An 18,172-nucleotide genomic window follows, 5' to 3' on the forward strand; every position below is an offset into this window, starting at 1 on the left:
AAAGTTCATTTTGCTGTTTCTAAAAGTGACCATATTTTTATTGTGGAAAGGTACATTTTATTTTAGCAATTCAATTTAAATTGTGAAGCTCTTCATACATATATAGCGGTAACTAATCCATAGTTCTGCTGTGGTGTTAATGAAGCCCTGCTCGTTTCAGCTTCGGTCTTTAACTTGACTGGATCTGGTGTCTCCCATCTTCCTCTTCAGAATAACATGTATGTCGATACACTTTTTGAAGTTGTATCAAAAGCAGAGAAGTGTGCTACTTCCATCATGGAACTCACAGCACAATATTTATGTCTTATGCTTTATAGTTTTTGGAATAACAAAATATTCAGTTGGTGGGATTCAGCAGATTGGTGATAAAATAATTTCTTAAATCAATTTTAGCCAAAAAAAAAAGCCTTGTCAGTGATGCGTTACTTGTCTGAATTAACTCCTATTTTTTGTTGATGTGATGTTTAAGTTCTTTCTTTTTTCCCCTTTTTTCCCTTTTCTGATTGTGTTATTTAGTTTAAGCATTGCAAAAAATGTAAGTAAGTTAGGAAATGCAACTCATTTCTCAATTTCAAGAAATTGAAACTGCAGATTTATGATTGTTTTTCTCTTTAGAGAAAGACAATCTAATTGTCCCACTTTTTTATAGCATTTAACATTTGTCATAATAAATTTCTGCCTGTTTGAAACACAGCACAACTGACTTTGAGGTACAAATTTATGCCTGGCAATTTGTGAAAAGCAGCATTAACTTCTCTTGTTGAACACAGTGTTGTTATGGAGACTTTTTCCCCTTTTTCGCTGACAGATGGTGAAAGTTATTCTTTCCATTTTCATCAACTCTACATTATTGTACGGACTTGTATTTATGGGTACTGGGCAGCAATTTTTCTGCACTGTTGTCATCCTTTAAAGCACAGATGAATTATCCCTCAGCTGCTGCAGATCAGCACCATAAGGCTAACTGCCACAGTGCCCATCTGATAAATGATCACCGAAAAAAACATACCAGAAGACAAATTCTCAAATGATCGTAATGTAAAATCACTGCTTCATTTAAACGTAACTATTATATGTGAAAATGACCTCCACATTCTGCTTTTCCTTGAAGAAAAAGCCAACTTGTGACACATGCTAGGGGTGCGGATTTGTCCATAAATCTTATAGCCAGGTCCCACATGATGGATGTGATCACCCTTTAATACTGATTGGACCATTTCTGAATTAAATTAACATTTTTAGCTCAACTCTTCTGTTTTCCCTTCGACTCCAGAACAGTCATGAACAACCCAGTGCGATGGAGGGCGTGTATGTGTGTGTTTGACTTGTTATCTTTTCCGTTAGGCCAGCCAGGTTTTGTGAGTTTTTGTGAGGTACTAGGGTAATTTACATTACTGAAGCTGAAGGTGATGTCAGTGACAGTCTACAAACCTGCAAAAAGATCATTGTTAACACGGTCGTCTCAGTAAATAGATTATTTTAGTCAGGAGATAAAATTAAATGACCTAAAGTAAGTCCAAATAGAGCTCTCCTCTCCACTATCCGTCAAAACCTAATTTTATCCTTGTCATAGATCTTTAAAAAAAATAAAAAATACTTTTATATGCTTCAGTGAGTACATGTCAGTGAAATATGAACTAAAGTTAAGCGGGGTCAAAACAAATTTTGTCCACAGACATTGTTGTCAGCATCTTAAAGTGCTACGTTGTTTTGCTCCAGTAAAAAGCTAGACAGCTCATTTGTTACAGGTGATTTTATGTACCAGCTTAAGATTAATACGCTTCTGTTTGGCAGAAAAATATTTAGTGAGCTCTACTGTACTGCACATCACATCCAAGATAATGTGATGTTTGTGCAATGAATAAAATAAAAGGAGCTGAATCCTTTTATCATAACAAAATGCAGAGTTTATGAAAGAACTGGTCGATTTATAATTGGGCTTGACCTTTGTTTTTTAGTAGGTGTGCAATAAAGTTGACATTTAATAAAATGAATAGCTGTTCGTTGTCAGAGTTTGGCCTTTGAGTCTTTTCAACATAGCTGTTGTAGAACAAGATGAGATCTAAGGATGATGGTAGAGAGTTTGGTGTGCTAGTCACACAGTGATCTGATAGGTAACACTTTTGGATCATAACAAATTGTCCTCTGGTTTGAATTGTGACAGTAAGAGAGCTCCTGTGTAGAGCTGGCAAGCTCTCTTTTGTTCAGACTGACTGCATGGGGATACTTTGTTCCATAACAGAGATTTAAAGAATCAGATGATGCCCCTGAATCAGATGATATCCTAAAGGTAAGAAGAGCAGAGTGCTTGGGTTCAAGATCCCCAAGATCCACATCGTACTCTTCAGATTCTGAGAAACAAAAACAAAATGGCCTCTAGAGCAATGAGATGCCCTGTTATTTACAAAGGTAACTAAATCAGAATGGGGGAAACTGCAGTGGCAACTGGTGCCTTTGAAAATCTTTGTACTTATAAACCAGCTGTTTCCAATGTCTGTGAAAACACTTTCTGGATCCCAGTGTGGCTTCTGTCCATCTAAGAGTTCAAGTGATATGATTTTTACAGCCTACTGACTCCAGGAAAAATCCCAAACATTATGATGCCACCATTATAAATCTATCAAAAACATGCCTTATTTTTTATTTTTTTACATTCATCAGTGTGTGAGAAATAGTCCTCAAATTTTGGTCCACATTGACATGATGGTATCACACAGTGGATGGATTTGCCAAACGTCCATAATGTAAATATTGTGTTTCACCAAATTCTAAAGGTGACCTATTGAATTAGGATTTAGTGACTGCAGAGGCCACAGCAGTAGATGAAACACTGCTATGAAACAAGTTTGAGGTGATTAGAGCTTTGTGACATGGTGTGCTGTCATGTTTAATCAAGTCCAGTTACAATAATCAACAAACACCAATAGTCATTCTGTGATTATTCCTGTTAGATGTATAGTTATAATGGACAGTGTGTAGAAGCTTGCTGTGAATACCAACACAAAATCATCTGAACTTCATGTAAGTAACTTTCCTCAATTATTATCTTATTGTCTTATATTAGTAAATGCTATGTGCTTATTGGCTTTTGAGTTCTTTTAGTACTATCCTGAAAAATAATTTTACTAAAATAATAAGTCTAAAATTGGCCTGAGGATTTTGTAACATATTGAAAGAAAATATTCAGTGGCTGCAAGCTAGCTCTGCTTCAGTGTGCATAAAAAGTGAACATGTAGAAATTGTGCTAGAATTCTAGCTTAAAAGTGATGCTAAAAGCGATTCATAACTTGCCTTGACAATGATCAAAAGCTGTAATTTGTCAGGCTAGACTTTAATCATCGCCACATGAACACACAAGAAGGGGCACAACTAATTCAGACGGGACAGCACTGCCTCATAACCTGGCATTAATGGTCAGTTGACTAGTCACAAAAATAGATTATGCCACCAAAAATCTAATGGTGCTTACATTTTTTTTTGTTCTTCATGCCATTATAAGTTAAACAAACCAGTCCTTATGTTTGTAACACTTACTTGGTCATTTTGACATAACAGAATCTGTTTGAATCTGTATATGTCATTTTTGCTCTATTGTTATTTTTACCACCCATTGCTTCAAATTTTTAAATTGAGAGGGATCGCTCTCTACCTGACACACTGTGTAGTGTGGAAAACTGAAAGGTGCAGATTTGACAGTATGTATTTATTTCTGTGATAATTATAAGAATTTGTCACCCAAATGCATGTTATTACTAATCTATGATGTGATGTGTTACGCTTTTCTATATTCATGTATTTGAAATTATATAAGGAGCTATAAATCCTCCCTCATAGCCCTTCAAACGGCTGACTCATCCTACAATGATGCAATCCATCAAATATTCATCAAGATATATGAAAAATTGGTTGTCAGAAAGAAACACACAGAGAAGCATTTGTGACTGGAAAACTATGTAGAATTTTTATTTATATTGCATTTGAAATTACAGCTTCACTGAGTGTTGCTAAAAATATAACATGCTTGCTGTTTCTCAGTAATAGTTTTCTTTGTTTATGTATGCAACACTAACTTCTTTGAAATGTTTCGATCCAGAGACATGCACAATATTAGTTTTGCAAACAGGTCTTAAAGTCATAATTAGAACATCTGTGTTTCAAGCAGTTTTTCCATTATTCTTTCAACTCATAAAATGATTATTAGTTGCCCTTATTTCGGATGCTTTGTACGACCCAGAAACAGCTTGTCTTTTATAACAATATGTTGCTAATGCAACATAGACTGCCAAAACTAAACCACACAATCACTACATCATCTGATTAAGAAACATATGTAAACCTTGGCTAAATTTGATAAAGCTGAACTAAACAAAGTATATAAAGTAACTTATGGCAAGAAAATAAACATCAAGAAATGTAAATGATATTTTCTTTAAAGTAGAGAAGACTTAATTACATTAAAACGTACCATAAGGTTTTGGCTACTGTTGTCTTAACAAGTACTGTTAATATTTTGTATAATTTACATACAAAATCCTATATTATTACTTCTCAAATCTCTGCTTCCCAGTTTACTATTAACCTTTATTCTGGTATTGCAAATCATCATGTTTTGTTGAAACTAAATAAAAAAAATTTCTCCGAAACAGTAAAAATATGATACAGCTTAGCATGTTTCCACTTTGAAATACCTACTGATCTACTTCTTTATTATGAAACTGCATTTGGACTGTAGCTGTGAAATACCTCAGAAGAAACCATTACATTTTAAATATTTTAATAACAGTACTTGCTTTACAGATTTTATTCTTCATTCTTTGTCCCTTAAAATCTCTTTGAAGCATTTTGCTCTTGTGGTCTTTCATCTGAATTGACCTTTGCTCTCAATCACACATCTTACTCCAGCTTCTGAGCTTAATATCCTTACTTGTCAATTGCAACTGAGAAGAGAGCAACTTTGTTTCCTTGCTTTCATGACAGCTACTCTGAAAAGCTGGCCTAAGGGCAGGACCTCAACAAATTTTCTGGAGACTGGCCAAGGCAGTCTATGAGTTATTTTTACCACTCAATCCTTTATTTAGTTAGTTAGTTCTACCTAGCATATCCCTGTGATTCCATCTGTCAAATTTTTGAAATAGATTAAACTTCTCTTACTCGAATTTTAGTCAAGCCAGGAAAAGCCAAGCAGGACTCCCTAAAAAATGCAACAAACAATGAAGCAGGAAACTGACGCAATGACTCATCTAGACATGCTTTAAGCCAAAGATTGAGCCTCTCTGCAGATAGTACAGAATCAGCGTTAAACCAATGAAAGTCGTAGATTTTGGATTGAAAAGAAGAGAATGGTTTGTTTCAATCATCATAGCTGATTTTTAACGTACCCAAGTACTTTCTGAAGCTTAGCTACTACCACACTGTAACCACAGGGGTGTTTGATTAAACATGATTAGAAGGCACTCAAAAATCATGCTGATACAGAAGACACTGGTAGATGACCTGTTTCTGTGATTCACGGGTGAAGACTTCATGTCCTCATTGTGTGAGAGTGGTTACAAGTACCATCCACATCCACTGCTGTTGGTTTTACTGTCTGATATGTTGCTCTGGGAAAATAACATTTTGAAGTTTAGATTAAAAGGGGAGTATTTCTCTGTCTCTACATGTTGTGTATTCTGGAAAACTATACATAGAAATTTTTAGCTGATTTAAAATGGAGCTTAGGCGAAAATTCAAACTGGGAGACTCGACCAGCTTCAACACATCATCTAATCACCACGCCGGGCCTCAGCCAATCCGGTACGGAGCTCCACGCCGCTCCAGCCAATCGTCGTCCGAGGACACCTTCAAGAGTTCAAGCTACCCTCGGGGCTTCCTGCTCGTCAGCCGTGCTACGACCCACCTCCTCCCCATCTCCACCTTCACCATGAGGGACATACTCTAGGATCCTCCGGGCTCTCCCATCTCCAGGCTCCGCTCCACCACCAGATTCGGTCCCGGGGGGAAGACTATCCGAGCTCGCCGAGCAGACCGCCTGCTCACGGCGATCCTCGGCTCGGGGTCTTCTGCCGGGTCCGAGCGCCAAAGAATTGTACCATTAAATCTTTTTAACTGCTATTTTCTTCTCTTTGTGAGTCTCTCCAGATTGAATTGCAATAGAGTACAATGGCATGCTGCTGTACGTACAAATAAATGTCATCAGCAAAAAATAAATAAATAAATATTCCTCCATGGTTTAAAATGTGGATTTGGAAAATGCATAGGTTATTTTTTTTCTGTATCGTTCTCTGATCACTTATTAAGACTGGAGTATTGCTGGAAACTGAACCAAAAGATAGGCGGTGTTTAGAGGTGTAGCAGCACTTTCTTGTTTAATGAGATGGGTGTCTGTGGATTCTGTCAAAGACAGGAGCTGCTGGTTACAATTTCAAGAGATTAATTTGAGGACCATAAAGCTTTAGCAAGACACGAAAGGTGTATACAAGTGTATAAGCTGAAAGTGAGGGTTTGTCAGACACAAATCTAATGGATGATGAGGTACAATGAATGTTTTCACTTCTTTATTCCTCTAAATCTTTCTTTGTCTTTTTTTCTCATCATAGCAACTCAGTATCTGGGGTTTCACCAGCTTCTTGAGTATTTCCTGTGATTTTCAAATACTTTCAGGCCCTTTTTCCTTCACTGGATAAGAGGCATGTTTTTTTGGTGCCCTTTTGGGCTAAATGTGCTTCTTCTGATTGCCCTATATTTCTGCAAATGTCACTGCACTGAGACACATTGATGTTGGAACCCTCCCACTTAACCAGCTCAAACAAAATAGAGTTTGGTAGAGGTTTAATTTTGTAGATAAGCTGGATAGCACTCAAAAACACTTAAGAATCACACTTTTTCGTTGATATATTAACAATTGTATGTGTTACATTGTAAAAATAGATTTAGTTTTTGTTGTTGTTTTAAGCAGTATTTACTACACAGATAAATGAAGCAGTTTAGTTGTTTTTTATTCTTGTAAATTTGTTATTCTTGTAAATTCATGCATTTAAGCTGAATTTGAGCTCATGGTTGCATGTTTTGTTTTAAACCTGCTCAATCTCCATTCATGGTTATTGCATTGTAATCATTGTTGTGGAAATATGAAGGTACTGGCAGGCTCCTACTCATCTTTATAATTGTTGGCTGTCAAGACACATTGGGAAAGTGGGATTCTTTGTGCTCTTCACAATGCACCAATGATAAAGCCAACACCTGGCAGTATTGTTGTTGTGCCAAGATAATGTGAATGATCTGACTTGTGTGGAAAGGACGCTGTATGTTTTCTTGGAGCATTTTAATGTCTCGTACTTGTCATGTTTTCTGTGTTCTTTGACAGATGCCATGTTGCTGGTCGCAGACAGACTGGTGGGACCTTTCAACATTGAAGCAGTTATAGAGCCGATTGATATTAAAATTTCAGAGGCTATTATGACGATGCAGGACAACAGCATGCAAGTGTCAGCTAAGGTACTGTATCTTGAGAAGCCTTGCTTTTGTGTTATTTATGGCTATTTTTATTTAATTTCTCTATGTTTAATTATGTTAAATGGTTTCCCTGGCAGTAAAATACAATGTAATTTACTGTGTCCAGTGCCAGATCCTAATGGCAGCTGCATACATTTTATATAATTTGGATTATATGATCTTATTTAAATTTCTCCATGACAGCAGTATACACAGCAGCCACTTTATTAGGTACACTTGTTTAATTGCTTGTTGTAAATCTGCCAATTACATAGTTACAACTCAGTAGATTTAGGTATCTGGTCATTGTGAAAACAACTTGCTGGAGCGCTAACTGACCATCAGCATCAAAAAGAAAGGAAATATATTAACATAACAAAATACAGATTTAAGTAATTTTAAATGTGACATTAATGTTGGTGCTGTAGGAACTGCTCACCTGCTAAGGAAATAATGTGTAATCAACTTGGTTAAACAGACAATGGTTCAGTCTTCTTTGAGCTAAGAACGGGAGACTGAAGCTGCAATTTGCATCAACTCTTCAAAATTGGAAAATAAAGGATTCTAAAAACATTGCCTGGTCATTTGAGTCTCTATTTATACAAAATTCTGAAACTCAGAATTTTGTACAAACACCATGAAAGCATGTTCAGCTTGTCAACATTTCAGAATAGCTGTGATCTCATGATGTGGAGGATATTTTCTTAACACTCTCAGGGCCTTTTAGTCCAAACTGACATCATTTAAGTGTCACAAATCGCCACTTCACTATTGTTGCTGACCATGTCCATTCCTTAATAAATTCATCATAACCTAACCCTAACCCTCTATTAAATACAATTAAAACAAGCTTTTGCTTTTTCAATTACCATCCTTTAATAATGACAATTAATGCTTAGGAACTTATAGCAAGTAGCAGCTAAAAGATGACTTTAGACGTCACACTTGACTTCCACTTCAAATTATTTTGTGAATTCTGGTCAGTCCTCATAAGTTGTGACAAGGTCCATGTGAATTTGATGGGCTGTCTTTTCCTGTATCAAGAGGGCTTGAAATGTGCAATTTTACCTATTGTCCGTGCTTCTTGAGGTTTTGTTTGGTGAACAAATTGCTCTACGATTACAGCTTTCTCCAATATGTAATCTTGTTCTGAGGTTTTCTATACATACCAGACTAAATTGTATTGTAATTGTGTCACTGTTTGGGACCACAACACACTGGAAAATTAAAAAAATAAAGACAATTTAAAAAAAAAAACTAAGGACTCTAAAAGCATTAGACAAGGCATTGTTTTGTCATGATTATCACATCATCATGTGATAAATAATTAACCAACAGAGGCATCCTAAAGACCAGTGATATTGAGCAAAGCATGTGAATAGCAAAAGACCTTCCTGGGGTTACAAACTGGTTCAAATGTTCCTCAGTTAGTATTTTAGACTAATTTTAAAATGTACTTTAAATTCACCATTCATTTATGTATTTTGGGTTCTCTTCCAAACAAAACTGGCTTTGATCTATTCCACAGTAGCATTTTTTTTAATTTTTATAAACATCGATCCACTATTTCTGTGGGACGGGGGATCAGAATCTGTATCCTTTTGTTTGTTTTATACTCAAAGAAAAAGTCTCATTTGCCAGAATTAATGGGGTTTCAATGGTAAAATACAAATGAATCCTGGGTGGGGTTATTTTCTTAATTTGTGTACATCTTTTTCCATTTTTACATAAAAATATTTTTTGTGGTGGTACAGTTTTTCCCTGGAAGGTGTATAGTAAAATGGCAAGATTGATTTTTGCCTGTCCACCCACATAAGACTTTTTCCAGCTCAATTTGTGGCTGCAAGACAAAACAAATCAAGCACGGATGTTTATCAGTCACTAAGGTTAATGTTCGGAGTAGCAAGTCCTCCAAAACACATTTGAGAGACACACAAATTCTTGTTCATTTTGCAAAGGCTGTTGTGTTGTGCTCCAAAACATGTCTGGCTTTGTGACATACAGGTGCTGTGTTGTTTGGCAATGTGGAGAAAGAGAAACTTTTATTTGATAATTATGCTGAGAGTTGTTGTTAATTGAGCAGTTTTCTGTTTTCAGACAGAAACAGAGCTTTCCGTTTTTCACACTACCAGTCCTTTCTGTATGGTAACTGTGTTTGTCCTTGCTCTATTTTAGGTTTTTCAAGGGTGTGGTCAACCAAAGCCTTCAGCAATAGGCAGGTCTGCACGGGGCCTCTCAGATGTATTTAGTAGTCGCTTTAGACCCTTTACCCCCGAACAGAGACCTACCACGGCAGCTGGAACAAGCCTGGATAGACTGGTATGTAGAAAGATAAGACAGAGTAAAGAGCGTTTGTCAATGTTAAAATCTACCTTAGTCACATAATGACTCTAAAATGTGTGATATAAAACCTTTAAAAAAATATATATATATATATATATATATATATATATATATATATATATATATATATATATATATATATATATATATATATATATATATATATTGATATAATATGCAAAAACTAAATCTGTTACTGATTGTATAAAAGCCACAGTACTTAAAATATAAATATATTTTTAAAGAAATTTGTCAAGAATCATCAAGAATTTCTGGACATTCAGTCGTTCTTACATATTTTGATAGCCAAACTGATTTGCAGAGCTTTTCAGAGGAAAGGTTTCCTTTTTTTGGAAATATCATTGGCAGAGGCAAACTTGGTGAAGGCATGCTGAGCTTAAGGTCGGCTAACTGGGGTGTAAGTCCAAAGGCCAGAAACAAAATAGAGGAATGTTCATGTAGTTCATGGAGCTTCCAGGTGCAGAGTGACTTCTACCACTGCGGCACTCTGAGTAATATATATATATATATATATATATATATATATATATATATATATATATATATATATATATATATATATATATATATATATATATATATATATATACTCCCTTCCAGTAGTTGTGGTAAACTCACAATGGTGCATGAATATAAAGCAAAAATAAATCTACACATGTGGCTTAAAATGTATTTTTTTATTGTATATGAAACCACTGAGGCCACACTTACTGCTTAATAATTTAATATGTGTATCCAAATCCAAACGCAGGCTGTACCTTCACCTAGAAATTTTGTTTTGCTTTTTGTAGAAACATATCTTCTACAAAAAGCAAAACAACAAAAGGTTTTATTTAAAATCAGGATGTAGTCATTTGCACTGTGTAATGTTGTAGTTGTAACATATTTTTATAGATTTAATTTTGTTATGAAACCAAGTACCTACATAAAGGTAGTGGTATACTGTATTCAAGAACTGTGCCCCAATATGTTTATATAGATATAGATATAGATGTATATCTATATCTATATCTATAAAGAGCACTAAGTTAGCAACTTGTCAAGGTGTTGAAAGGATATTAGTCAGACATGCATCTCATTTTATTGCATATGTCCTTTGGACCATCCATGCCTCAGATACTTCTTTACATAATCCTCTAACTGGGAAATCCATCTGTTAAAAACATCATTACCCCTTTGACTAAAAGGTCATTAAACTTGTGCTGTAGAATCAGTTGAAAATGGTTAAAATTGAAATTATGCAGCATCACAAAAGCTACTAAATGCTGCAGAGTGTAGTCTTAGTGTTTAACAGCACTTGGTGATATAAAATTCTAAGGAATAAATACAAAGATATATGAGTATAACAGGGAAGATCTCTTATAATATTATTCTTGAATTATATGCATATTTGCAAACAGCCTCAGCTTAAAAAATAGAACTAAATCCTCTTGCTTGCTTCAAGACATAAAGATCAAAAAGAAGGTGAAAGGTAATTGCGCTTTTAGAGAAATCCTTTGAGTTACTCTAGTTTTAATAATGCACTACTACATGCATTTATACTTCTGCTTGTCAAAGATTTGAGTTCTCTGTAAATCAGTGATTTGCTTAGAGTAACACTGGTTTTCTATAAATCTTTAACTTGTGTAAATGTCAAAGGGATGTAAGAAATATGTATTCATTTGACAGGCAAACTAGAACACTAATATATTATCTGTCATATGGACCCACATGTACAGATCCATTCAATAAATTAAAACAGTATTGAAAACTCTATTTTAAGAATATTATCACTAAGTGAAACATCATGTAAATTAATTATACATGGATAGATGTTTGAAAGCCTTTCTGATATGTACAGTTACAGTTAATGAAAAAAACCTGACATTTAAAATTAGAATATTACATCAGATCAGTATTTAGAAAAAGTTTCTTAACACAGAAATGTAGCTTTGATGAAAAGTAAGTTTAAAACCTGTTCAAAAGTTGTCAATTTCCAAAAGGTACTGTTAAACTGATGAACTTTATCAGCATGCACATTTTAATTAATTGAATATAACAATATTATGAGTTTGTCAATTTTGAAAAGCTCTTCTAATAAAAAAACAAAACAAAAAAAAAACATGGAAACTTCTTCTTTCAAATAACTTCAGACACATTTTCCACTTCAGACTTAGATTTTTATGCAGGTCTTGATTTATGCATTGATCTGAAAGTAAAAGATTTTTAAAAGATTTCACAGTGCCTCACTGGAAGTCATTGCAAATCAAATCGTTCGAGGTGCTAAATCTCATAGGCTGGTGAATAGAATATTTCAGGAGCTCCATTTATCATTTAACTTTTTGCTTCGCTAACTAATAGACATTCTTTTGCTCCAATTCTCGCTCTCAGTCTATCTGTTTCTCCAATGTCCAATTAAATCTCTTTCTTCTTCATTTCTCTGCTGCTCCCAGAGGGCTGTCTGGAAGACAATGCAACACAGTGTAAGCTTTCCATTCCTCTTCTTGATTTCACAAAGTCATCACTCTTGTTTTTTAATCAACCTGCCCAATGCACTTCACCTCTTTATGTTTAGCATTGGTCCTGGTAACTTCTTTGACTCATGACTGTTTAATCATTTCGCTCACGATATACTTATATTTTTGCTCCTGTGCCTGATATCTTAAATTCAGCGACTTACAGACACTTACAGGTTCAGGGGTTCGGATTGCTTGTTGCAGCAAGACAAATTCTGAAATATGGGATTTTTTTCATCCTGCTTAAATGTTCTGTTGAAGCTTTGTTTCCTGCATTATTAGAAAAGCAGACAGACTGCAAATAGTTTGCATGTACTTCAAGTATGAACAAAGTAATATACACTATCAACCTTTTAATACTCAGACTGTTTTGATTTGTTATGATCGGAGAAAAAAGTCAGTCCTATTTTGGCATGAAGCTGTGTTACTGCTTTAAATGTAAAAACACCTAAAAAAATGCCTTGGCTTTTCAAATCTTTATTGATCAAAAGAAATAAAAGGGAGTTGTGATTATCTTCATCAAAAAAAGTGGAAGCTTTAAAAATGTTCATATTAACAGACGGTACAACTGTCTGTTAATTTGCTTTTCTCTTACTTGCTGTTTTTTTTTTACTTTTGTTAAATTGATATATGTATGTATGTAGTTATTACAAAATAGTTGTCTCTATTTTTGATGAAAATTATTTTTATTAAACGTGCAAATGACAAAGCAAAACTATTTTTCTATGAAAACTCTAGTAATTATGATCTACTACATAATCACAACTTTTATTAATCCTGATTTAAAGAGAAAAATAAAACTTACAAGAAATAATGGTCTTCCTGCCACTGTCTATTAAATCATCATCTCCAATAATAATCCCTCATGATTAATAAGGGAACTTAATGAGGAAACTGGTTCAATGACTAATATGTAAAACTAATATTTGAAAATTAGAAGTCTTTGGCACAAAGACCTGACAGATGTGTTTCAAAGGAACACATTTAATTATTTTAACACTTAGTTTGACTAAAACAACAGAAGATGAAACAGATCCCTATTATCTCATTAAATAATAATAATAATCATAATATAAAAAGTTCAGACTGAGAAACTCGACTGGACACTTAAATACTGCGTATCAAGCACCATGTGGCTTTTTGCCACTTGAGCAGATACTGAAAGAAACGACTGAAAGGACAAAGTCAGATACAATCATGCTAACAGCAGGATGTACAGTTTAACAAGCCATTGCCTGATGACATTAGCATTTTGCTTAAAGTATTGTGGTTATTAAAACCTCACAGGGGACAAACTAAACACTATAACTTCTTTTTCAAAAAGTGCTACTACTTGAAAATGCTATATTAGTTGGTCTGGAAAGTTAATAAAAATAACTTATTTGACAAATATGTATGTAATTAGCACTAAGTATGATACAGATCTTGTAAAAGTTTTAGAATAATGAATGAAAAAACATAAAGTAAAGAACTTGGCAGGGTAAACTTGTAACTGAGGGGATTTTTCTGCAACAATTAAGAGTTCAAAACCAGTAAGTTTCCATAGACCAGACATCTGCAACCTACACTTCTGAAATAATAATAATAATAAAAAAATTATTTTGTAATACATTTAATATTATAACTAATGCAGATTTTAGCAGCTTTCCATATAATAATTGCATTGAATTTCCACAACACTAAAATGACACTAAAAGTACCAGTAATAGTTTTTTAGATATATTTTTCTGCTCATTTGGTCAGAAACTTTATCAGTTTTCTGCATCACAAATAACATCTCAAAAAATGTTATGTTTCCCTGATTATAAATCCCAAACACAAGATCCAGGAAGCAATAATTTCTCATCGAGGGTCTGGATTTTATGAGCCTAGATCTATGTGTTATTGATGATGATAAATCCAGATTTACCTCGTTTCAGAGTGATGGCCGGATCAGGGTGAGAAATAATGCACTCATCATGCTTGGTGCCTACTGCACAAGCCGGTAGGGACAATAATATTATCTGTAGTTACTGCAGTTGAATAGATCTAGGATCAGAAACATTATGTTTCCAAAAAATAAGGTCAGCTGCAAACCAGCTGTTTTGATGAGTCCCAAAAACATATCAAAACAATACTACAGTCAATTCATGTTGTGTTAAAAGCAAAACATAATACAAGGAATTGTTAGAGTGGGACTTTTTTTGGAACAGCAGTAAATTAATATTTATTTGGTGATTCTGGAATAGTAGTACTGATGCTAATCATCAGACAGTAATGGATTATTCATTAAAGATAGGCTTTAGTCTTGTGCCATCATTATTGTAGATATACTACCAGTTATTTTTGGTTAAAACAATATGCCAAACATGTGGCTATGCATAGTTGCATGTTTAAAACATGTTTATTTTGTTCTCTCTTTGTGTGTTTACAACCTCATGTTTTCATGTAGGACATGCCAGGTTTTTACTTTCATCAAAATGCTGTTTAGTTTCCTAACAATATGATTTGTAGTTTATGTTTTTGTTTATTTTGCTAAGGTATAAGAGTTCATACTGTTAGTAACATTATCCATTAGTGGAAACTGTTCTTTAAATGCCATTCACACAAGTGCATAAATTAGCAATGTGTAGTACAGGAATTTGAAAAGCAATAATTTAAAATATGAAGTGGGAATGGTGTTATCAAACCACCTGCTAATTGGTAGATGACAGCTCATACTCCAAGTATGCAATTTTAAATATTTTAATTTCTTTATGGCATATATAATGCAGTTTGTGTTCAGTGTTCAAATGATTTCCTGAGCAGGAGAACTTTACTGGAGTCACATTTTATATCGGCTTCATTTATTCAACCAGTAATGAACAGGTGTGTCATGGAACGATTCTGACTGACATCTATTTGTCTGTGACTAAGTCATGTTGTTGACAGAACATTATCGTTAGTTTCTCCATTACACAAATGCTCCCTGAAAAGAATTTTAATGGATGGCCTAAACAGATTCAATCATTGATTTGTTTGACCATTTTCTAAATATTTTAGACCTTCTTAATGGATTGTTTGTAGTTAAGTACGTTGAAATGGGGATGCAGTTGGAAAGAAAGCAAATTAGTCATTAGCAGCGGCCAGGCCTTTTTCCACACTCCATTTAACTTTGTTTTTGCAGAGGGCCAGGACCGGGAAATGATCTAGCAAAAACAAAAGGGAAAAAAAAAACATAACAGGAGACAATTTTCTTAGAGTGAAAAAAAATTGTTAAATAAATGATGAGTGACTCTAATTACATAAAATAATTTAATGTTGCTTCACACCATTTAGCTATATTTCTGTGTACTGGGGATTTGTTTTTTGTAAAAACAATATAGTGTGAGTACTACGGAGATATGAGAATAATACATTTGAAAGACTGAGAAGTGATCATGAGAGCTGATCATACCCAGCCTCTGAAATGGTATTGTCACTGGTCCCATATGTAATTCTTTTTAGGCCTGAGTCACGAGCTCTAGAAAAATTATTTTCTTTGTTACAATAGCTGACATAAGTGTCAAATAAGTGTCACTGGTAACACAACCAAAATTGCAGAATCTATGAATCATGCTCCAAAATGGATTCAGTTATAATTTTAATGGAATTGTGGTATATAATGCAAATCTTTATAGTGTACTCTGTCTTTTTAATGGTTTGAGCAGATGAGGGAGGGGAAAAGAACAAATGTTGAAAACAGCTAATCACATTGACATGCTAATTTGCTATACTTGGCATGCTGGGCTGATGTTTTAACAGCAGTAACAACCACGGGGCTTCAATGCTGTTGAGATTTCCTAAACTGTTTTCCTAATTGTGTGAACAAAGACTTCGCAAAAGAGTTTTTTTTTTTTTTTTTGTTTGACTTCTTTAATAAAGCTCACAACAACGGCAGGTACGAAGGAAATAAACAGTTTTGCATTCTGGGGTGTTAATGTGTAAATGATCAGACATTTAGCAGTTTGTTAAATTATCCAGAACCTTACCACAAACATAGAAAATATGCAATAGAAATGCCACCATGCTGTTTGTTAAACACAGACAAAGCCAGTATGAAGCAGGCAGTTGTAAGAATTTAGGTTTTTCTGTGTTTATTTTGAGTTTCTGTGTCTTCTGAGTTTCCGTGTTGTCCTGTCTGCCCCTTTATTGTTCCCAGGTGTGTCTTGTTCCATGTTTACCCTTTATGTATTTAACCCTACCTGCTTTCCTTGTTCCTCGTCGGGTCCTAGTTGTTTGTAGTCGTATGTCGTTTCGTAAACCCTGTCGCTGCCAGTGCTGAGCCTTTGCCTTCCACTCTGCTGTGCTGCCAGGATTCTGGACTTTGGATTGTGTTTTTTCGTTATTAAAATCATCATTTCTCACTTCAACCTGGATCTGCTGCAGTTTCCTCGCCACCTTCCATCACCACTTCATGAGAGAAGTTTTCAGTGTCTTTGGCAGTTATAGCTATTTTTAGTGGAAACAAAAACACAATCCATTTTTGAATTGTGTTCATGAAGTGTGCCAAGATAAACAATTTTTTTATTGTAAAGTTGTAAGATTAGTCGAGGATAACCAGCATGTCATCATTATCTCAATAGATTAATTAAACACCTTATTATATGCCTTTAGAAGTGGGTTTATTATAAAGTAATGGTGAGAGCTGGTTTGTCTAGTACATTTTATGGCTAAATAGAGGGTAATGAAGTGATCCATCGAGGGATAATTTGGTGTGTCAAAAGAGATACATTTGTGACAGTGATTCATGTGCAATCAGCCATCCTTACTTGTCATAAAAATTTTATTTGACTGACCATTGATTAAAGTATTGAGTCTGAAACTGTAGAGGAAAGGGCAATGTTCTCAATCCATTACCTTCTATGCCAGTTTTTATCTTTTATTCATCATTATGCCACATTTTTCACACTTTGATCTCATAAGATTTAAGCTTCATGGTTTGAGAGTTCCTATTCTAAGCACTGAACAATTTTCTGCCTATATTCTTCTTTCAAAGCCCTTTTTAGAGCTCAGATACTTTTATGCTTGTTCAGTTATCAATGCACACAATAAACATTGCATCACAGAAAATGCATGAAGTAGTAATAAACATCATGTGTGTGGGTGCTAGAGAATATAAGGGTCCAGCTTCTCTCAAAAACAAAACTGAGAAAAAACGGAACTTGGAAAGAAGAAGAACTTGCTTCTAAACTGTCTGTAAGCCGCTAAAGAAAAAAATAAATGGAACTAGACACCTGTTGTGGTGAACAGCTGCTTGGGGAAATATGCACAGTATGATGCATCCTGCTGGAGATATGCTGCTAAAATACAAAATCGTGGTAATGTCTTGTTAGTAATTTCCGGCTTCTCTGCTTGGTTTATGTGTGAGCTCTTCCAGGGCTTTGCTGCATCGTGTTGTAGGACCTCTTCCATGAGACAACAGTGCTGCATGATTTTATTTGACAAATTAAGGTTATTTCTTTTTTCTTTCTCCTTTTGACAACACACGCTGCACTTGATTTGATGCCATCTACACTTAAATGTGCCTTAAATTAAAATCAGTACATTTATAATGCAAGGCTATAATCTTACTTCAAAAAGTATGCATCCAGTGAGGGGTGTGGAAGCTCCATTAAAATACCATTGCAATATTTAGTAAGGATACAATCAGGAAAGAGATAGATTTATGAGAAAATATGTTCTCAGAAAGAAAGGTATTTTTATGCAAAATGTGCAAAATCTGGAGTATTAACTCCAGAATAAAAGAAAACCTTGTGAAGATGCTGACTGAGGCTAGTAAATGACCAGTTTACAAAACAGTGCCACCCTTCACATGAGGAGGG

The 18,172-nt window shown here is 34.6% G+C and overlaps 1 protein-coding gene across 2 annotated transcripts in view; it reads left to right on the forward strand.

Annotated features, from left to right (window-relative positions):
- Window positions 1–18,172, forward strand: part of gpc6a (glypican 6a) — a 141,611-nt gene that overhangs the window by 93,930 nt on the left and 29,509 nt on the right. Inside the window, exons 6-8 of one of the 2 annotated variants that reach the window (XM_044101510.1) lie at window positions 7,364–7,494; window positions 9,667–9,810; window positions 12,288–12,317. In XM_044101510.1, coding sequence (XP_043957445.1) covers window positions 7,364–7,494; window positions 9,667–9,810; window positions 12,288–12,317 — 305 coding nt within the window. The remainder of the gene's footprint in view (window positions 1–7,363; window positions 7,495–9,666; window positions 9,811–12,287; window positions 12,318–18,172) is intronic. The other variant, XM_044101520.1, reaches the window with a different exon arrangement.

Source organism: Gambusia affinis, linkage group LG02, assembly GCF_019740435.1.
Source record: "Gambusia affinis linkage group LG02, SWU_Gaff_1.0, whole genome shotgun sequence".
Classification (NCBI taxonomy): Eukaryota; Metazoa; Chordata; class Actinopteri; order Cyprinodontiformes; family Poeciliidae; genus Gambusia; species Gambusia affinis.